Source organism: Narcine bancroftii, chromosome 5, assembly GCF_036971445.1.
Source record: "Narcine bancroftii isolate sNarBan1 chromosome 5, sNarBan1.hap1, whole genome shotgun sequence".
Lineage (NCBI taxonomy): Eukaryota > Metazoa > Chordata > Chondrichthyes > Torpediniformes > Narcinidae > Narcine > Narcine bancroftii.
The window spans coordinates 169,336,418-169,359,915 of NC_091473.1; the positions used below are offsets into that span (position 1 = coordinate 169,336,418).

At 38.1% G+C, this 23,498-nt stretch overlaps 1 protein-coding gene and 1 long non-coding RNA gene across 23 annotated transcripts in view; one reads left to right on the plus strand and one right to left on the minus strand.

The window, feature by feature from the left end:
* Positions 1-23,498, minus strand: part of cacna2d3a (calcium channel, voltage-dependent, alpha 2/delta subunit 3a) — a 732,424-nt gene that overhangs the window by 600,259 nt on the left and 108,667 nt on the right. For 15 of the 19 annotated variants that reach the window (XR_011358017.1, XR_011358016.1, XR_011358018.1 and 12 more), the window contains exon 4: positions 22,923-23,009. The exons of the other annotated variants lie outside the window; for them this stretch is intronic. Coding sequence is in view for 11 of the 15 variants with exons in the window: in XM_069939674.1 (XP_069795775.1) it covers positions 22,923-23,009 (87 nt within the window). In the remaining 4 variants the exon portion in view is untranslated. The remainder of the gene's footprint in view (positions 1-22,922; positions 23,010-23,498) is intronic. 19 annotated transcript variants of the gene reach the window in all.
* LOC138764168 (uncharacterized) overlaps positions 1-23,498 on the plus strand; it is a 56,680-nt gene that overhangs the window by 12,834 nt on the left and 20,348 nt on the right. Inside the window, exons 2-4 of one of the 4 annotated variants that reach the window (XR_011358023.1) lie at positions 3,948-4,004; positions 9,796-9,941; positions 15,038-15,380. This is a non-coding gene — a long non-coding RNA (uncharacterized lncRNA). Of the gene's footprint in view, positions 1-3,947; positions 4,005-9,795; positions 9,942-11,314; positions 12,286-12,549; positions 12,892-15,037; positions 15,381-23,498 lie in introns of those variants that run through there. The other 3 variants (XR_011358026.1, XR_011358025.1, XR_011358024.1) reach the window with 3 other exon arrangements.

The window sequence follows — 23,498 nt, forward strand, 5'->3', positions numbered from 1 at the left end:
AATGGGAGCATAATTTTGTATTCTCCTCTCAGGCCACTCCTCAACTTCTTTCACGAAGGAAAACAAACCTAACCTCTCCAGTCTCGCTCCTTAACTACAATCCTTCAATTCAGGCAATGTTTTGGTGCATCTCCTCTGTTTGTTCTCCAGTGCAACTGTATCCTTCCAGTGGTGTGGCAACCAGAACTGCAGACAATACTGCAAGTTTGGTCTAACCAGTGCTTTGTAGAGTTGCAAAGCCATAGAAAGCATATTTTTAAGCAGTTCCTCGAGATCAAAGAAAATTTGCTTTCATTCCAGTTCTGTGGGATTCTGGAGTGGCTGATGGGACCAGTGTGGGAAACGCAAGCTCTTCCATAGACGGGGCAGAAGGTGCCTGATGAGAGAGATGGGTGGATAGCTTATGAAGTGGTACATTCATTCTGGACTTCTCTGTGCTCCCAATGCATGGACTTGAGTTTCTCAGTGCCTTCCCATACACTCCTTCTCCACTGTGAACTGTCATCAGCCAAGAATTCCCAGTCGACTGTGGGAATGTTGCATTTTCTCAAGAAGGCTTTGAGATTCCTTTTTCCCATCCTATGACAGAGCTTGGAATAGAGTGTCTATATTGGGGAGACTGTGATTGGACATGTGAATAATACAGTCCATCCAAATGAGCCCAGTTAACAGTGATTAGGACTTCAATGCTGGGGATAATTGCCTTGAGAGGATGCCAAAAATGGTTCACTTAACCTATTAAAGTTGGAGTATTTTGCAAAGACAGTACCATTATTTCAGTGCCTTGCAACAACAGCTGTAGGTTGTCCTAGAAAAGGATAAGAGGGCAGGGATTTTTAAATTTAAATTTAGACATACAGCACGGAAACAGGCCATTTTGGCCCAAAGTCCTTGCAGTCCAATTTAAACCCAATTAATCTATGCCCCCAGTACACTTTCAATGGTGGGAGTAAACCAGAGCCCCCGGGGAAAACCCACACAAACATCGGGAGAACATATAAAACTGCTTACAGACAGTGCAGGATTCGAACCCCACTCCCGATCGCTGGCGCTGTAAAGATGTTGTGCTAACCGCTACGTCAAACTTGGCATTCCAGTGCCAACCATGCCACCCTATCCCAACTGTGCAGCCCCTGCTGCTTGGAAGGTCATGGATTCACTACCAGATTTCTTAAAATTCATACTTCTTAAAATATTCTTTTCTGCACTAGTCTATATATGAAAATTGAAATATTTCTGAGAGATGGCTCCCGACCTATGAGAAGCAGTTGACCTTTATAGCTGGACATGTAATATAATGTGGGAAGGTTGGTAAAGGACCTTTATCTTGCAGCTATTGAGTTTAAGACCTGCCCTCTGAAGTGCTTGAGTAAACGATTGGGCAATGGCATTGAGCTTGGCCTCCGAACATAAGTAAATGTAAGTGCTATCTGCATACTCTGCTTAGCTACTGAAATTGGTATTGCCTTGATTCTGGAGTGTGCCTCCATAGGTTGAACAGTTTCCTGTTGGTCCTGTAATTTTCTCCCAATGTGTGACCTTTATCCTTCATTTGCCAAAACCTTGTCTCCAGTCATCTTGGTCTCTCAGTGGATCAAAGCATCATCAGTCTGCGTAGCTATCCCATGTGAAATAAAAGAACTCACAAGCGACTTCTTCTCCATTATCTACAGGACAAGGCAGCAAACAACCACTGCAGTAAACTTTTCTAATTGCCCAGTTTCAAATAAAATATCTTGTTGAATTTAGAGGTCAAAACTTTATGTATTATGACAATCACATTCCTTTGTGTTTTGTTAAATTTAATAAATATTCACGAGCATGTGAAACTACAACTAAAAAAATCAAGACAAAGACTTCGAGGTCAAATATCCAGGCCATTACTGGTAAAACAACCATACATTACCTCCATTTCACTCAGGCTGACATCTCCTAAACTTGCAAGCTCTGCTCACATAAATCATTTCCATTTAGACTTTATGTGCAGCCCAACAGCACTTAAAGCTGGTCATTATTTTATCATCATTACGGCAGTTATTCTACAAATGGTAAGAAAATATCAAGCAAATTTCATTGTTTTTCCCAGTACACTTTTTAAAATTATAACACTTGCTTTAATTATTCCCAAATTGACAAGTGCAATTAATTTGTTTGAAGTTATTATTTTGATAAAAAAATGATAAATACAAACGAAAACCAGTCTTACAGTCAGGTCAGAAGAATGACCGGGAAAATACTATGGAAAAACCAAAAACATTATCTATCAAGTTAATCCATAACAATTACCAGCTTTAATTAACTTCCAAAAAAAGAATTTGACTCTTACCAAAGTCAATCAACCCCAACAAGCATTCAGAGAGATTTAAATAAAAGCAGAAAAACCCAAAGGGGCATTGTTAGCAAGGTAAAGTGGAACATTGCAAAATTGCTGCTTCCATACACCCCAAAATATCCAAGCAGATATTTTTTTTCCACAATAACATATTTAGAAATATTTAAATCCTCAATTTTTTTTTCCAAAAGTACAGTTGCCAATAAAAGCAGAAAATTGCATTACAGTTTTACATTTCTTCTGCCCAAGAAAATAAAAATTCCTATGTTTTTTTAATACCCCATGTAAGTTAACTGCTGGGAGGGGAGTGGGGTGTGGAGGTTATAGCTGGACTTGAGGGGGGGGGCACTACCAAAGGTACAAACAACATATACATTATTCTTCTATGCACAGTCAAGCATTGTTCGCTCTCCACTTGTTACAAGGCCAAAGTCAAATACAAACTAGCAACCACCAAGGCAGGCTCTCACAAGAGGTTGGCCACAACTGCCATAGGCTCTATCTGCTGTTGATCCACCCCTGCTTCTCACTGCAAAAGTTCAATCAACACCCCCCCCCCCACCCCCATGTTATCAACCCCCTGGCATTTATCGACCCCTTGGATAGTCCCATTGTTCTCCAGGGGTTGATATCAACCCCTTTGGAGACACCCAAGTTAAAAGGATTTTTTTTAAAAAGCTGGAAATATTGAGCAGGCCGAGCCACATCCTAATCATTGTCATAAGTTTTTTTTTATATTTTATTTCAATTTTAAGAAAATAAGACTCAACTAATATAACAACAATAATACATTGAATATAAAATCAAATGAAAAACTTTCATAAGATCCGTATAAAAAGGAAAGGAGAGCCCCTCTTCTCTCAGCACCCCCTCTCCAGTTTCAAAAGGAAAGGGGACAGATGGCAAGGAATAGAGGGAGATAAAAAGAAAAAATAGAAAATAAAAAGCAACAGGATCAAGGTTCGACATCTCGGAGTCGCATCATTTAAAAGTACTAAATTTCTAATAAGGAGTATACTAATTGACAAATAGCAAAATAAATTATACAATCTGGGCATTTAAATAATCTAAATAAAGTTGCCAAATGTCGACGAGCATACTATATCCATTCCTAAGACTATAAGTGAACTCTTCAAGGCGAATACAACTTTGCACTTCCATGTTTCAACAATCAATGTGAAGTAGATGTGGTGAAACCACTTGTATATGTAAATACCTTTGACCTTATATGTTGACCCTGCTCTCACTGGCCGGCTTGTGACTCTTCCCCTTTATTCCCCATAAAGGCTGTCGTGCAGCAACCCTGCCCCCAGTTTGATCCCTGGGTCAGTGTGAGCCAACAACTAAAGGGATGCTGTCCCTTTAAAAGCCATCAGTCTTTTGGTTAAGTGATCGTACATCAATAGGGAATCAGATCTCCATGTTGCTACTATACATTTCCTGACTATTGAGAATGCAATGTTAATAAATTTAGATTTATGTCTGGAAAAGTTAACTTTTATAACTGCCAAATTCCCCCAGAAGAAACATTTCTGAGTCTGGAGGGAAGTTCACTCGGACATTTTTTCATTGTCATAAGCTTTAAATATTTATTTTTCTCTCTTTCTCCTCTCAGATGCTGCCTAAAATGATGAATACTTCCACATCTTCTGATTATATTTCACATTTCCAGGTACTACAATGCTTTGTTTTCAAATTGCTTTGCTATTTAAAAGGATAATGGATTTAATTGCCGAAGTGGTGAGAGTGAAACAAATCTCACATGCTGTTTCCCCCACTTTTAGGTGATAGGCACCTCTTTAGATCACAATTCCTCATAGAAAACGGGTATATGAAAGTTATGGACAAAAAGGACTGGGACAAATTAATAAAAGTCAAAGCAACATTTTAAGACAGGTTTCATGTGTCATTGATAGAGGCCAATGGGCATGTCATGAGAACCAATCATGCAACTTCAAAGCATTTGGGATGCATTTTGTGGTTAACTGTGAAAATAAAGAATTCATCATTCCCCATGTTTACAAATTTTCATGGATGTTTTGCAAGCTTTTGAGGGACTAACTGCAGCAGGAAAACAACAATAAGGTTCTTTGCAGTGTTATGAGCCCAGAGGACCCCAAAACCCAGCAGCAATAGATATTCACCAAGACAAATGGTTACTTAAACAAAAGTTGCTTTTAATTATCTTTAAACATGAAAACAGGATCAAACTTTAACTTATCACTATTAACTTACTTAACCCCCTTCTAATTCTAAGTGCATGTGTGTTAAGTTCAGAAACGTTCTTTGGTTCACAGTCCAATCTCATTTCTCATTCCTCCAAGTTCACTGGTTGCAAGCAATTCTTATACTGTGCACAGAATTGAACATTTATAAAGTTCACCAGGCTTTGGTGCTTGAAAGGTAAATGGTTACTGCTCAGGAAGGTTCTTGTCGGTTTTCAAAGAGAGATTTGTTGTTCCAGGACATCCACAACTAATGTACTTCCATCAGTCACCTCAGTGTCTTGCTGACGAAACTTGTCCCTTCAGGGTTCTCCAGATGATAACCTCTTTCTTTCAGGTCACCACTGAGTTACTTTTTGTTTCTCTTATTCCAAGTGAAACATTAGATAGCCAGTCCTCTCTTCTTCCATGAACCACAAGGGCTTTGACCAGGCCATCTTCCAAATGGGGCCTTCCACAAGTGGAAGTGATCTGTGTGTGTGTGTGTGTGTGTGTGTGTGTGTGTGTGTGTGTGTGTGTGTGTGTGTGTGTGTGTGTGTGTGTGTGTGTGTGTGTGTGTGTGTGTGTGTGTGTGTGTGTCTCTCTCTCTCTCTGAGAGAAAGCCTGTTTGATTCTCTCTACTTGCAAAATCACATTACCCTCTTAGAACAGCAAGCTCTCCTCCAGACAGAAAGTGGCTCTGACAAGATCTTTCATCTGTTGCCTTTTGTAAACAACAATCCATTAGTGAAGTCTCTTGAGCACTCTTCAAAGCTCTTGCAAATTCTGTGGAGCCGCTATGTCTAGCATGGGGCAGAGCTACAGTATTTTAAATAAGGATCTCTTTTAAAGTGTTTGTAACCTGCTCTAACAAACCTTTTCAAATTTATCTCCCAAAAACATAAATATATATTCTGTTATTAGAAATAAAACATTGGTCATTAATAATAATTCTGTTTTCAGGAATGTGTCAGCTCTGGGCTGTATTCAATTTTTTTGTCAGAATACATGCATGACAACACATACAACCCTGAGCTTCTTTTTTTCTGAGGGCGAGGCAGAATTACCACTTATCGGTAGTTCAAAAAGACTGTACACAGCATATACATGTAAACAAATAAAGAAATGTAAACAGATAATGAATGTAAACAAAATGATTGTGCAATACAGAGAGAATAAAAACATATCAATACAGTATACAAGTAAGAGTCATTAAATGAGTCCTTGATTGAGTTTGTTGTTGAGTAGTCTGATGGTGGAGAGGTAGCAGTTGTTCCTGAACCTGGTGTTGCGAGGTTGGTGGCAGCAGTGAGAACAGAGCATGTACTGAGTGGTGTGGATCCTTGATGATTGCTGCTGCTCTCGGATGGCAGTATTCCCCTGTAGATGTTCTCGATAATGGGGAGTGTTTTGCCATGTGATGTCCTGGGCTGTGTCCACTACCTTTTGGAGGACTTTACGCTCAGGGGTAATGGTGTTCCCATACCAGATCGTAAGGCAGCCGGTCAGCACACTTTCCACTATACCTCTGTAGAAATTTGCCAGGGTTCCCAGTGTCATACCAAATTTCCGCAGACTCCCAAGGAGGTAGAGGTGAAGATCCTCCAAGATACTAACTCCCAAAAACTTAACTTTGCTCATCCTCTGATCCTCCATTGATCACCTCTGGCTTTCTCTTCCTGAAGTCAACAGTCAGCTCCTTAGTTTTGGTGTCATTGAGTGTAAGGTTTTGCAAAGTTTGGAAAGTTACAGAGACAGTCGTAAAAAGTTCTCAAAGAAACTGAATATAACTTGCATGTGCTCTTCTTGCCTCATGTGCCTCAGTTAGTAATTAAAGTATTTTAAATTATATTTGTTGTTATTCTAATAATTTTAATTTTGTAATTATTTGTCTATTTAAATAGTTTATAAATGTCACTGAGCATGTGGTCACTGTCCATGGAAAGACCAGGCAGCACAATGGGACAGGTCCATTGCCCCTGGAACTAAGACAATATGATCCTTGCAGTATTCCACCACTGCTTCAAATCAGTGGCAGATTATATTCCTCAATGCAGAACCTAAAAACAAAGAATTACATCAAAGAATTTCAAATGTTAAATTCGTATTATTATGCTCCCTTATCTACAGATGGACGAACGAGCTTAAATTCTGAACTTAAACTATTGCTAAAGCAGAGCTTTGGTTGGCTACATATGGAGAAAAAATATTGAAGACAAAATAAAATTTCAAAATTTATCTGCATTGCTGCTAGTTTATCCTCAGAAAGCACAAGGCACAAATAACTGATATTAGAAATCTAACAATGATGTATGAAACAGTGTGTTTAAACAAATGATGGACCAGAGCCACACATAGCCCTCTGACAGATGATTGGTAATTCAAACTTGCAGTTCAAAAAGGGTCTGATATCATTGATGCTTTCGGGCACTCTGGCTAAAGAGCAGCAGGGTACTTTCGTTGTCAGTAGGTGCAGGTCACATTCAATGAGCTGAGGTAGGTTTCAGCTTGGATCATTTCTGTCAAAGCCAAGTTCCCTTTCCTTCTGTCATTTCTTTTTATATATTTTGCAGCATGTGAATATTGTGGGTAAGGCTCATATCTCTTGAGATGGTGAAGTGCCTTCTTGGCCTGATGCTGTCCTATTCTCCTGGAAAAGGTATACCACACTGCTGTGAGGTGGGGTGATCCAGGATTTACAGCCACCAACAATGAAGGACCAGCAATATATTTCCAAGACAGGATCATCAATGGGAATCTGCAGATGGTTACTGTTACAGAATAAGTTAGTACAATTATGGAATAAATATATCTTATGAGGGTATGGTTAGAATGTGGGGGTTTAGGCATTAGTGTGGTGGAGACACTCTACTAGTAGCCGGGTTGGCTCCTCACTGAACACACCGTCCCTTCCGGCTTCAGGTGTCATTGTGCCGTCCACTGGTCTTAGGTGGTCGATGTATCTTTTCCATATCATGTCCCCCATTAGGATATGATATGAGTATAGGCTGAGCTTATTTAGGACTACTCCACACACCCACCAGAACATTTCAAAGACTATGTGTGCTGGGTGAGGGAGTGGGAAGAGTGTTGGATATAACACCATTACTTGCACGTAATGACGTGGGGAACTGATTTATACTGAACTCTTCGTAGTAATGCTTGTAGTATGTAATTAGTAAATCATTGAGTTAGTCTGCACTGATGTTGTGGCTGTTGTTATTTACAACAGAGGAGGGGGGGTGGGAAATGGACTATTGTCTTTAAAGGAACAGCATGTTTGAACAGATGTCCAGGCTCAGAAACTAATTAATCTTTTATTGTTAAACTGGTGCCAGCGATCCAAATTTCTGGTTGAAGTCTGCTGTTTTAAGAGGGGTCATGTGGTTTTTCAGAGAGAGGAAAAACATGCCATTCTTTGGGGGGGCTGAGAGAAAGCAAGACAGAGAGTGACAGACAGACAGTCAGTTTACTGCAGCAGTTGGTGTTGAAGACTGTAAGTTTACAGAACTGCTGCAAGACCCCATTTCAAAATGGGTTTTGAGTTCCGAATTCAGCCTATTATAAATCTCTGTAGTCAATTGCAGAGGCTGGTGAGTGTATTTCTCTTGAAATAGGGGATAAAGAAGAACTCAGCTTGGTAACCTGGAAGAAGGTTATCTCTTAGAAAAACCCATGAGGGGGCAAGTTTCTTTGGCAAGACACTGAAGTGGCTGATTAAAGGAGATTAGTTTGTGTATCCAATGAACAATGAATATCTCTTTTTATTGATTTTTTTAACGAATATTACTTTTATTTGGAGGGCCTATATATTTTAATTTGAGGGTCCTATATATCTTTTTTTAAATTTCTTTGTTATTATTAATTTTGTGATTATTTTTGGTATTTAGTAATTGTATTAGATATGTCAAATTTGAAATTTGCTACTTTTAATGTTCAGGGATTAAATAACCCGATTAAGCGTAAGAGAGTTTTGGCATATATCAAAAAGATGAAAATTGATGTTGCTTTTCTACAGGAGACACATTTGAATGAAAAAGAAAGTATGAAACTGAAGAGGGATTGGGTTGGACATGTTTTTTTTTCTTCATTTAACTCTAAAGCTAAGGGAGTAGCAATTTTGATACTTAAAAATTTACCTTTTGAATTACAATCAATGGAAATTAATGCAGGACGTATTCTTAAATTGAATTGTAAGATTTTTAATGAATTTTGGACTTTACTTAACATTTATGCACCGAATGTTGATGATGAAGCATTATTTCGGATGCATTTTTGCTTTTGGGACAAGCCAATGAAAATGTTTTGGTTGGAGGAGACTTTAACTGTGTTCTGGAACCTTTATTAGATAAATTGCCAAAAAATGTTAAAAAATCTAAAATGGCAATTCAAATCCGAGCTTGGTTGAAAGATTTTAATTTAGTGGGCATTTATATTGTGGGATGCTATGAAAGCTAACTTGAGAGGCCAAATAATTAGTTATACCTCTAAGGTTAAAAATAATTATTTGACCGAGAGCCTTGAATTGGAGAAACAGATTGATGTATTACAAAAGGAATTTCAGAGAGATGTGACAGAAAATCAGAAGATAGAGTTGTCTGGACTGAAATTGAAATACAATACATTGCAATCTTATCAATTTGAATGCTTGATTAATAGATCCAAACAACGGTATTATGAATGGGGTGAGAAAGCGCATAAGGTACTTGCATGGCAGTTAAAGAAAGAACAGGTATCAAGGGTTATTAATGCAGTCAGACGAAATTCGACTATTCCTTACAAACTCGTGAGATTAATGATGAGTTTCATTCATTTTTTAAGAAATTATATACTTCTGAGGAAAAAAAGGAGAGAAGCTCGATTGACTCCTTTTTATCGGAAAATATAAAAAAATAAAAATAAAAAATAAATTAAAAAAAAAACAATGAATATCTCTGTGAAACCAACAAAGACCTTCTTGAGTGGGAACAACTTAAATTAAAGCACCAGTTCATAAACGTTTAATTCTGTGCACCATATGGAAGATTTCCTGATACCAGTGAACTTGGAAAAATGAAAAATGAATGATTGAACAGTGAAACAAAAAACTTTCCTGAGCACATAAACATCACATACACATGCGCTAGAATTAAAAATGGGTTAAGTTAGATTAAGTTAATATTAATAAGTTAAATATTGATCTTATTATTATGGATGAAGAAAATTAAAACCATTTTTGTTTAAGTAACCATTGTCTTGATGAATTTCTGTTGCTGCTAGTTTTTTGGAATCCATGGCCTCGTAACATCACATTTAGAAGCTCCTGCTGGTTGCGGACCCTGGTTTGGGCAGTGCTGTCAAAGAAGTGTGGGTGACCATCTATATACTTTTTAAGATGATCCACACTCTACCGCTGTTCACTGGAGGTGAGTCAAATGTCTGTTTTGATTGGGATTTTTTAGTTGATGTTGGGCTCCTTTTAACACAGCACTCATCTAGGCAAGTGGAGTGTATTTCACCCCACACCTTGATGGAAAAGCTTTGGATTTGAGGAAGAAAGTCAACTGCTGAAAGATACCAGCCTCTGTCCTACCTTTCTATTTGATTGGCTGACCCAGCTAAGTTTCTGATCCATGGTGACCCCTCAAGATATTAATGATGCACGACTTGGAAATGGAAATGCCATTGGATTTTCTAGGGTAGACAGTTAGACTTGCTCTTTTTGGATTAGCCTGGCACTTCTGTGGCATAAAGATAACTTGCCAACTCTCATCCATCTCACTCTTACTGCATAGAGGCACCTGCTGTTATGACAGAGGAAGAGACCATTTGAGTCCATTCTGGCTCCAACAGCAATCCCATTCTACATTTAATTCCCTATAATCTATTATCTTGCATGTGCCCATTAACAACCCCATGCTACAATGTGCATCCCCGTAACCCTGAATCTCCTTTGAGCTGCATATGACTCCAACCACTGGAATAGTTTCCTTTTGATGCCCATTAATTTACAGATGACAACCAGAAAGATGATATAGCGCATGGTGAAGAAGGTTCTCTAAAGCTATTGGTCAAGTGGGCAAAGGAATGGCAGGTGTAATTTATCTCAGACAAGTGCAAACTAATGTATTTTGGGAAGGTAAATCACACCAGAACATACATATGGCCCTGAAGGATATTGTTTAACAGAGAGTCCTAGTCTTACAAGTACATCATTTCCTAAAAGTGACCACATGGGTAGACAAGGTGGAGAAGGTGTTTGGTGTGCTTGCCTTCGCCAACCATGGAAATGAGTACAGAAGTTGTGATGTCATGTTACAATTATCCAAAATATTGGTCAGCCCTCACTTGTGCACATTTCTGGATATTATGCTAATAGGATGGATGGTTAAGCTAGAGAGGGTGAAGAAAAAGATACACAAGGATGTTGCCAGGACTTGATGGTTGAGTGAGATTAGTTAGGCTGAGGCTGTTTTCCCTGGAGAAGGAGGCCAAGAAATGACCTCGTAGAGGTTTGTGTAATTTACCTGGGCTCCTTGATGCTGCCCTGATTTCAAGGGCAGGTCCTCTCATCTCATCGCTGAGATTCAGCTGTTTTAAAAAATTAACACGAGGTAATACATTTTTTTCTGTTTATCTTTGTCTGCTTTTATAAATGAATTTTGCATAAAATTATATTGACAGTTCAAATACTATTCTATGCAAGAAAAATTACAAATGCTGGAAATACACAGTAAATTATTTAGCAATATAAACAGAAGAGATAGAAAATTTGATCATGTGGTGCTATTTATTTCAGCCCTACAGAAGTGAAATTACACAGCAGAGGACAATCAGAATATGACCAGTTTTCACATCACTTTGGAAATTCAAATGAGCAATTTTTGGCGTAATTTGTGATAATGCCATGCGAATCATGGCATCATTCTCCATGCAATGCTCCTCTTGGAGCCATGCAAATCAATGGCCATCATTCTCCATGCAAAAGTGAGCCCTCAGGTGCAATCATCACTTCTCACTCCTGGGGCAAACCATGCTTTCATCATAAAATACCACACAAGCATTGCACTCAAATAAATGTAACAATTCCTCTCAGATTATTCGGGGAATGGGAGAGGAAAAGGGTCGGTGGGGACATATAAAGTTACAGAGAGAATGTACAAACACTGCATTGAACAAGGGTCACTGGAACTACAATGCAGCTGAACTACCAGCAGTGTATGATACTCTCTGACCCATACCATGCCATTCCATAATCCCACAAGACAGGAGTGGAATTAGGTCATTTGGCCCATCAAATTCACCCTGCCATTTCATCATGGTATTTTACTATTCTCTTCAACCTTGTTTTCCTGCCTTCTCCCTGTTAACCTTGATTCCCTTCCTAATCAAGAACGTATCTACCTCCACCTTAAATATCGTCAATGACTTGACGTCTACAGCCATCTGTGTCAATAAATTACACAAATTCACCACTCTCTAGGCATAGATCTGAGAGCTAACTGAAATCATGACACCGCCTCTAAGATTCCAACAGGACCTCTGATATTTAGCCTTCTATGACCTGCATTTTCAGGCCTGCTACTGTCCCAGATGGTGCATTTCCTCCGAACACTCTACCACCTCAATAGGAAAATCAGTAATGTCAGATCAGCAGTCCTCAAACCCAGTTCTGTAGAATCATGAAATAACTATAAAGTATCCACAAGCTGCATGGAAATTATGTTTCAGGTGTAAACTTTTCTTCCAAGTACCCTTAATCTAATGAAGGGCATGCACCTGATCTGTCGCAACTTGTCTTTTCTTTGTGCACTTGCTGGCTTCATTTCAGTTGGGTCATCTGGTTAACATTAAAATCTTCAAAAGCTTAGTAAAACAGACAATTGCCACTATGTCTTTTTTGCAATATCTGAGGTTAAATGGCAAAAATAATTCTGGAATAGGAACTGAACTGAACCCATCTTAATCATCTTGTTGGAGTAGGCTGCACATTTAGCAAACTATTAATAATGTCAATCTGTTGTCATCATTCAGATCATTCCATGGCTTTGCAGCACTACTTATGGGTCATGAAGAGCAGAGGTTCTTTTTCAGAGCCAACAAGATCATCTATTAACCTTTGGCACAGCTTCTTTGCCTGTCCCAATACCACCAACCTAACTACTATCTCATCCTCATAGCAACAGATGTTTATTGTCATGAGTCCCAACATATAGTGAAAAATCTGGTTTTGTGTGCTATTTGGGCAAGTCAACTCAGGCTTAATACATTAGGTAATGGAAAATAGAAGAAAAGTGCAGTGTATCGTGCTTCAGAGAAAAAAAGTATAGTTAAAACAGGCCAGGTGCAACACTATTTTATGAATAAAAGGTCTGTTCAATAGTTGGATAATAACAGAGAAGAAATTTTCTGAGAATCTGGAGGTGTGTTTTCATATCATGTATCTTGTGTCCGATGGGAGGGGGGAGAAATGAATGTGACGAGGGTGGGAAGGGTATTTCAATAGATTGGCTGCTGTCCTACATCAGCAGGAAGAGCGAACAGAATGACCTTAAGATTGGCTTTTGTGATGGTGAGGATTTCAGGAGAAAGCTATGTTGTACCATCCTCTCGCCTAACAATTGCAAATGTGTCATCCTTACCACTGGCAGTCACATGTTGAGCATGTAGCTTGAGAATGGCAATGCACTTGGAATTTTTTCCTCCTTTTGGATGTTCAGTTGTCCATCACCATTCACAAAAAGATCAAGAAAGGGATTGGGCAACCATAAAAAAAAACAAAAAAAAAGGGGCTTTGTTTAAAAAACATTTTCACTGATGTTGGCCCCTCAGTTAATATCATGGCTTGCGTCCCTTCAAGATGGATACATTTTCCATGGGCTGCTGAATTTGGGGAGAGCATTTCACAATCCTTCCCAACTGAAGGAGTCAAATGCTTTGATGAGGTCAAAAAAGGATGTTACTGCTCCCTGTGTTCTCATCATTGTCACACAGCGAAAACATTAAAGAGGAGGATTAACTGGGAGAAAGGAATGAAGGCAAGTAGGACAAAATATAGTTGAAATACCTCTTGGAGTTTGTAGGCCTATCATGGGCATTTATCATCAGCTTTTCCTCTGAGATGGAGGTCATATGATCCAAAGACTGATCATGTGATGATGAGAGCAAAGTAGAAATTGACAGTAAAAGCAATGAAATGTTTTTTGCGATCTCTGAGTTCAGGAAGCAGTACCAATATAGTCATCAATGTACCTAAAAATCTAAAGAAGAACTGAATCAAAAATACTGTTTCATGAATTCCACAAAAATACTTGGATCCATGTGAGTTTCCCTTGTTATACATTTGATCTAGAGAAAGTGACTATTTAGCTCCTCAATGTGAGAACAAATTCTGATCTTTGGATTGATGTCCAGGGCTCTGTCCAGCAATGTAGTCACTTGATCGTCACTATATATTTCAATATGTATTGGTTAAAATATACCAACAAAGCTATTTGTTTCATCTTTACAATAATTAATACACCCAGACCACATACCACCCTGTGAAGCAACATTGCATCTTTATCAGGAAGCACCTTTCTGAGCAAACAATCATGTTCCCCCCCCCCCCCCCACCCCCACCCCATCTCTCAGTGTCTTAGATTTCAGCAAAAATTCTGCATCCACAACTCGAACCTTATCAATATGCAATAGTACAGACAGCCGTTTCAAAATCAGCTTGGCTAATAGAAGTATTTCAAAGTAAACTAATGTCCTGAGAAACTGCGGAGAAGCAGTAGAATTCCATTCCTCCCATTATAAAACATTGCAAGTTCTTATTGTCTCTCTAAAATCCATACAGTATAAGAATGGAATATATTTATGACATCTTGGTTTTATTCCTGTAATGACCTATGAGCATTCAGAAAATCCAACTATTAGTACTATAGTCCTTTCCAGATTATACTATTGACATCCCAATATGAATTGTCCGTTATTTTTATTTCTGTAACATAAATACTCTAAAAATAAATTTTCTTTTTGAAAAAAGATTCCTTTTTTTCATGCCATCATAGGAATAATTTCAATTGCTTAGTGCTAATATCATTCACTGACCTAACTGAATGGCATATATCTTTCAGTTAATCTATCACAAATGTTGTATTCCTCATATAGCACCCAATGTGAAAGGTACAAATGATATTGGAATTTTCAAGTGCCAAATAGAATTTAATCTATGCCTTGTCAAAAATGGATCTATTGAGCACCATCTGTTAACTTTGCACATATTCAAGCAATAAACCAAATCAGAGGGGCTAAGAATACAGGCCTGTGGTGCTCCACTACTGATGGAGATTGTGGAGATGCTCTTAGCAATCCTCACTGATTGTGGTCTGGACGTGAGGAAATCCATGATCCAATTACACAGTGGGGTGTTGAGTCCCAGGTCTTGGAGTTTGCTGATCAGTTTTGTGATGAGAGTGTTAAATGCTGAACTGTGGTTGATAAGGAGCATCCTGATGTGTGCATCTTTGCTATCCAGGTGTTGGTGTTCCAGGGCTTTGAGATGGCATCTGCTGTAGACCTGTTTCTATGATAGGCGAACTGAAATGGATCCATGTGACTGCTCAGACAGGAGCTGATAGTCTTCAACACAGCCTTTGAAAACAGTTCATCACTGTTGATGTAAGGACTACTGGTCAATAGTCTTTAAGGCAGGTTACTGCCCTCATCTTGGGCACCGGTATGATTGATGCCTGTTTGCCACTCGATAGCAATGAAGCCTTGGATTAAAAGCAGTGCAGAACCTGGCAGCAGTTTTCCCTGTAAAAAATCCTTTGATGACCCATCAATGCTCAGATTAATAAACTGTCCTTTCAAATGGACACTGAAGATCTAATGACCCTATTTCAAAAAGGTTCCAGGGAATCATCACCTGTAGCATTTGCAATATTTATCCTTCAGTCAATATCACCTTAATAGATTATCATTATCACATTGGTGTCTATCAGCCCTTTCTGCACACAGTTTGACTCCGTGTTTCCTACATGACTACATTTCAAGTCACACATACTGCTACGAGTACAGGGGGTCACTGACTTATGACCGTAATTGGGACTGACGAACTGGTCGTAATTCAGATTGGTCATAAGTCAGGTTTGCCCAACACGTACAATTAAACGAGACCATAAGTACATTTTTTTTAAGATTTTTAACAAAGGAATCTTTAGTGAAGGATATAAATATATGTACAGTACCTTCTTTATGAAGACTCTGCAATGACATTATCTATCAAGGATTACTGACATAGGTTGTCAGTGTCAACTGGATTTCATTGTCCAAATGAAACTAATTTGCTTTTGGGAAATATAAATTTAAATATTACCATATTTGATGCCATATATAAGACCCACAGGCATACAAGACCCCAACATTTCAGCAGGGAATATTAAGACTTTTTTTAGTGTATTTATGGGTAAAGCATTTTATGTTATTGAAATATGCAGCATCCAGTATAGCAGAAAAAATTTGGACAAAACATGCAACTAGGACAACAGGAAAAATCTTTTTAATAATAATACTGCTATAACTTGCAAAACAAAAGTTGCTTAGCTATAGCAGAAAACATTTTATAAAAACAAACTGCTCAGGGGTGAGCAGCATGGTGGGATCAGTGTGAGGACTGGCGGTGGTGTGGGGCGGTGGGATCAATGTGGGGACTGGTGGTGGGCTGTCGGGGGGTGAGCAAGGCAGCGGGACCAGTGCAGGAACCGATGGCAGGCCGGTGGGAGAGTCTCCTGTCAGCCTGCTATCAATCGCCGCACTGATGTCACCAACCCGCTCCCCATCAACAGCCCATCACCAGCCCCCCAACGAGAGTTGGAAGTGAAGCTAGTGAGCCAAGCAGCTACAATGATCCCTGTTGGCGTTACTCACCCTAATTTTAACTTCACATATAGGGCCGGGGGGATATGGTTGAGCCATTTTGGGGGAGAGAAAGTGGGTCTTATATGCCATCAAATACGGTATTCGATTTGGCTCCACGCAGATAAATGTTGCAAGTGAGTTGAAACAGAAGGAAGCCAGATAGTTTTCAAATGAAAAGCTCTATCACAAATGTAGACAAATGCAATATTAAAATTTAACTGAAACTTTGCTTTGGATGAAAATAGATTTTTAAATTCTTTTGACAAAACATAAATAATAAAAACAAAAAAAAAGTGTTTTGTCCTGAGTCATATTCCCACACCCATGTCCATGAGGAAAGGAGATCATGGTCATTTATAATGACACAACAGTAATAAAAATTGTCAAGAAAAGCATCCTATTTTCTGGAATCTCAGCTATCATCACCAAAATCATGGAGGATGAATGAAAATGCATTCACTCATAATAATTGTTTGGTTGTGCTGAGATTAGGGAAAGTGAAATAATTAAAGTGGGACACTGGGACATAATTAAGTTCCATTTGTGTAGTATCACATCATGCCAGTAAAATTTCATTCGTCCAGCATACTTAGCTGTGCTGGACAAGCAAATTTTCCAGACTATCAAATATGATTCTGTGAATACTTTAAAAAAACATTTTAATCACTATTTTTAAGATGTTACACAGCACAATAATACATTTTTCAGTGAAACCAGTAAGTTTTAAAGGATCTAGAGTGTATTTTGACAAAGTTCCCCACAGGAGGTTAGGAAAAAAGGTGGAGGCATTAGGTATAAGTAAGGAGGTAGTGAAATGGATTCAGCAATGGTTGGATGGGAGGTGTCAGAGAGTAGTGGTAGAAAATTGTTTGTCCAATTGGAGGCCGGTGACTAGTGGAGTTCCTCAAGGATTGGTCCTGGGTCCACTATTGTTTGTTATATATATTAACGATCTGGAAGTAGGGGTGGAGAATTGGATAAGCAAGTTTGCGGATGATACAAAGATTGGTGGTGTTGTGGACAGTGAGGAAGATTACCGTAGATTAAAAGGTGATTTAGGAAGGCTGGAGGTGTGGGCTGAGAAATGGCTGATGGAATTTAATACAGATAAGTGTGAGGTGTTACATTTTGGAAAGGCAAATCTAAATAGGTCATATGCATTAAATGGTAGGCTATTGAGATGTGCAGAGCAACAAAGGGATTTAGGAGTGATGGTAAATAGTATCCTCAAGGCTGATACTCAGGTAGATGGTGTGGTGAAGAAGGCATTTGGAATGTTGGCCTTCATAAATCGGTGTATTGAATTCAAGAGTAGGGAGGTTATGATGAAATTGTACAAGGTATTGGTGAGGCCAAATTTGGAGTACTGTGTGCAGTTTTGGTCACCAAATTATAGGAAAGATATAAACAAAATAGAGAGTGTGCAGAGAAGGTTCACGAGAATGTTGACAGGATTTCAAAGTTTGAGTTATAGGGAAAGGTTGTGCAGACTAGGGCTTTATTCTCTGGAGCGTAGAAGATTGAGGGGGGACTTGATAGAGGTGTTTAAGATTTTAAAAGGGACAGACAGAGTAAATGTGGATAGGCTTTTTCAATTAAGAGTGGGGGAGATTCAAACTAGAGGGCATGGTTTAAAATTGAAGGGGGAAAATTATAAGGGGAACATGAGGGGAAATTTCTTTACACAAAGGGTGGTAGGGATGAGCTTCCGGCAGACGTGGTTGAGGCGGGATCATTGGTTACATTTAAGGATAGACTGGATAGTTACATGGAAAGGAGAGGACTGGAGGGGTATGGACCGGGTGCTGGTCAGTGGGACTAGGAGGGTGGGAATTTATTACGGCATAGACTAATAGGGCCGAACTGGCCTGTTCTGTGCTGTAAGTGGTTATATGGTTATATGGTTAAAAAGGGACAGGAGAATCAGAATAAGGTGGAGTTACCTAACCCTGTGTACACTTGCACCCACAGCTCCTCATCTCCTCCCTCATCATCCTTTGGGGGCCCAAGCAGTCCTTTAAAATGAAGTAAACCTTACATGAATCTACAGGGGTCATCTACTGTACCTGTCCACTACATCGGATAGACGAGACACAGACTGGGAAATTATTTTGTTGAGCACCTTTGCTCTGTCCACTGCTATAACAGAGGCCAACATTTTAATTCCCACACTGATTGGACTATCCATGGCCTCATACATGGCCAAATCCAGGCTACATGCAAATTGGAGGAACAGCATCTAATATTCCATCTGGGCCTCTCCAACCCAAAAGCATTAACATCGACTTCTGCAGTTCCATTAAACCCCTCCCCAAAGTCTCTCACTTTCCCTATCCCTCCTCTCCTTTCCTCCTTCCTCTTTCCTCTCCATTCAGAAAGCTATTTCCTCCCCCTATCACTTCACAGCTTTTGTTTCTCTTCTAGTGTCCAATTCATATCCATCTCTTATCTGTCAGCCTATTCTCCACCCCCTGCCCCTTCCTTTCTCCTCGTTCCATCTTTTTATTCAGACACCTGCCTGATTTTGCTCTATGTAGGCCTACCTCATCCTTCTATACTCCAATGAATACAATCCAAGAGTTGACAAATGTTCCTCATAAATTAATCCTTCAATTCTTGGTATCATTCCAGTAAATTCTCTCTGAAACTCTCTCCAATGCCAGCACATCTTTTCTCAAATACAGCACCTAAAACTGTACATATTTCTCCAAATGAAGTCTCACCAGTCATTTATAGAGTCTCAACATTATATCCCTGCCCCTCAATGCTATCGCTTTAGAAATGAATGCCAAAATTGCTTTCGCCTTCTTCACTATCGACTCAACCTGGATGTTAAACTTTAGGCCAGGAATTAAGTTTTAATTTAGACATGCTGAACAGTAACAGGCCATTTCAGGCCACATGTTCGTGCCGCCCAATTAACCTACACCCCTGGTACGTACTCAATGGCCAAAATGGCCTGTTGTCGTGCTGTTTGTCTAAATTAAAAATTAAAAGATTGGGTACCCCTGCTTTAGGTTATCTGGCATGAGGACTTCCATGCTCCTTTGCACCTCAGAATTTTGAATTTTTGCCCCGTCTAAATAATATTCTATTTCTTCTACCAAAGTGCATTACTATACACTTTCCAACATTGTATTTCATCTGCTACCTCTTTTCCCATTTTCCTAATCTATCCCCCCTTTTGGTATCCTCAGCACCATCTGCCCTTCCATCTAGTTTGCATCATCTGCAAATTTAGCCACAAAGCCATCTGCAGTATTCCATAAACCGAATAATTTAGATAAAATGTACAAAGAGCGACCACAAACACTGACCCCTGCGGATCACCTCTGGTAACTGGTAGCCAACCAGAATAGAATCCTTATATTCCTACTCTCTGTTTCCTGCCAATCAGCCGATGCTCTACCCCTGCTAGTATCCATAGTTAATGCAGAGAAGATTTGCATTGCTTGACTTCCGTTTCAGGGTCTTAAATGCTTAATCTTATGTTATATTGTTGACAATTCATAATTCCTGTTCCCTTAACCATATTCTACTGTCTATCTGACTTGCTTCTTTGTTTGATCTAATACATTCCTTTCCCTTTTCAGTATGGCCATCAAGTTATAAAACATAGCCCTCAAGCAAAAAGCACAAACTCTTGACTCAACAGCATTTGAATTTTCTCCATGAAGTTTATTTTTCATGTGAAAACAGAATTAGGGATCACTGCATAAAGAGTAAAAAAAATTGTGTATGAATTGTTCTGAGCTGTCTGAGTTCCCTGTGTAATGCCACATTGAAACTGACAATGGCAGGTTCAGGCTGACAATTTCTATTGAAATTTTGCAAGTTCTCAAACCGAGTGTAATCTTCCCAGGCGTGTCTGAAGGGGACACACCACGACATAAGCAGCACACTTTTAAATGCAGGAGAGTATGGCCAATGGATGAACGGGAGCTGCCACAATAGTAAGACCAGGAGAGAGGATCAGATGGACAGTTTGGTGAGGAAGAAGAGAGCAGGAGATAATTCCTTTGTACATGTGGGCCACAGAGGTCCTTCAAGGACAGTAGTCAAATGCACCAGGCAGGCAGTTAGCTATCTATCAGGATATAAATGCAGTGGATCTGTGCCTGCTCTTATGAGAAGACGGCAATGTAAGCCCGTAAACATCATTCAGTTAGCGAGGTGAAACAAAAGTTGTTGATAATTTTCCACTCCTGGTGACCTCCCTTTTTAAAAAAAAACTTTATTTAAAAACTTTTAAAACAACATAAAATCAATAACAACAACAGAAAAAGATTTTTTAAATAATATAATAAACCCTTTCTCCCTCCCCGTCAGCCAGCCCCCTTAAGGGGAGCCAAGAAAAACATAAAACATATACAATATCTTAAGTTATTTTGGAAATCCATATATTCCAAGTAAGGAATTTTAACAAAAAAAGAATTAACATGTAAATTATATGTTACTTTTTCCATATAAATACAAGATCTCAATTCATTATGCCAATGTACTATATTAATCTCTACATTATCTTTCCAAGTAATTGCTACACATTTTCGTGCCACAGATAACATCAAACGAACAAATGTAATTTGAAACTTATCCAACCCCAATCCAGTCAAAGAAACTGTATAACCCAACAAAATAAAATCACTGAATCTAATGGTAATTTAATTTTAAATAATTTCTCCAAAACCAACCTCACCTTTTCCCAAAATGGTTGTACCTTATCACAAGACCAAACTGCATGTTAAAAGGTTCCAGTACTTAACCCACATCTAAAACAAGAATCCAAATTACTAAATCCATATTTTTTCAATTTCTCCGGAGTCAAATATAACTGATGCAAAAAATTATAATTAACCAAACCATATCTTACATTAGTCAATTTAGTTACCCCTTCATGACACATAACCTCCCAATCCTCTTGAGATATAACATAGGTTAAATCACTTTCCCATTTATTTCTAGATTTCTCCAAATTCGGGTTTTCCTTACTTTCTTGTAACAATCGATACCTATCCGAAATAAAACATCTCTTTGGTATAAAGGTAATCAAAGATTCAAATTTCTTTAACTTAGGTAGACTCATCTCTTTACCATAATTATCCCTTATCAAAGCTCTAAGTTGGTAATACACAAATAAAGAATTTACCAATATATCAAATTTCTCCCTCAATTGATTAAAAGAAAGAAACTGTCCTTCTTCAAAACAGTCCTGAATCACTTTAATACCCTGAGAATACTGTATCTTTAAATGCTTATTGAAGGAATAAGCTGATTTTGATATAATGGAGTTTGAATTGATAATTTACCCTTCATTCCTAAAACCTAATTTCTTTTAACCCATATCTTTAACAAATGTTTTAATACTGGCATATCATATTCCTGCAGTGAATTCAAATTGCACTTATGTATGAACTGGTGAACATCAAATTCAGAAATACAGGCCAACTCCACCTTAACCCTTCATTCTACTAAAAAACTTCAACTGAGCAGCTTCATAGTAATTTGCATATTTCCATGTCAATTTCTGCAAAGCTATTCGAGCTGATTTTCCACTCCATAAAAATTTCATCACCACCTTATTCAAATCCTAAAAAAACCCTTTGAAAGTTAACATGGTATTGACTGAAATAAGTATCGAATACGAGGAAAAATATTCATTTTAATACAATTTACTCAACCTATTAATGTTAACAGAAGATCTTTCCATTTAATCAAATCCATTTTGATATTTTCTAATAAAGGAATGTAATTTAACATTTAAAGATTGATAGTTTTCATTTACAATTACTCCTAAATATTTAATTTTATCAGACCATCTTAATTTTATAATATTTTTACACTCTTTATAATCTCCTTCCAAGATATCTCATTCTTATCCCAATTTACTTTATACATAGATAACTCCCCAAATTGCACCAAATATTCTTGTAAATATTTCAAAGACTGTTCCGGGTATGTCAAATAAACCAACACATCATTAGCAAATAAATTAATCTTATATTCATCATCTGCAATTCTTATCCCTTTAATCTTATCATTCTGTTGAATTGTCTAAGCTTATAGTTCAATGACCAATGCAAACAAGGCTGGTGATAATTGACAACCTTGTCGGGTCGATTGCGATAATTTAAATGGCAAAGAAGTTTGACCATTTGTCACCACCCTAGCAATTGGATTTTTATATAAAGCCTTAACTCAACCAATAAAAAAGGGCCAAAATTAAACTTTTCTAACACCTTAAATAGAAAATTCCATTCAACCCTATCAAAAGCTTTTTCCGCATCAAGTGCAACCACCATTGATTGGTTAGGTTGCTGTCTCGATGCATTGATCAATGTTATCAATCTAAGAATATTATCAGACGCATTTCTATTCTTAATAAAACCTGTTTGATCTATATGTACCAACTGATGTAAATATTTAGCAAGTTTATTCCCCAATACTTTAGCCACAATTCTATAATCTACACTTAATAAAGAAATTGGTCAAAATAAAGCTACCTTCAACGGGTCTCTATCTTTCTTTGGAATTACTGTAATTATCGCACTCGAACAAGATTCCGGTAATGACTGATCCTCAGTACATCCCTAAATATGGAAGATAAGTCTTCATAAAACACTTTATCAAATTCCACTGAAATTCCATCATCACTTGGTGACTTTCCATTCAACATCTCTTGTATAGCTTCTTTAGTCTCAAAATCTGTAAACGAAGCTTCTAATTCCTTTACCTCCTCTTCCCTTAAAACCAGTAAATTTAACTTAGATAAGTAAGATTCAATAGAACCAACATCCTGTTTTTCCTCAGAAGTATATAATTTCTGATAAAATGAATAAAATTGGTCATTAATTTCCTGAGGTTTATAAGTAACTATTGAATTCTTTTCAACAGCATTAATAGTTTGTGATACCTGTTCCATTTTTAATTGCCAGGCTAATACCTTATGAGCCCTTTCACCCAACTCATAATAACGTTGCTTAGATCTTTAAATTAATTGCTCATACTGGTATGTTTGTAAAGTATTATAACATAATTGCAACTTAGTTAATGCTGCTTTCTTACCTTCTGTAACCTTT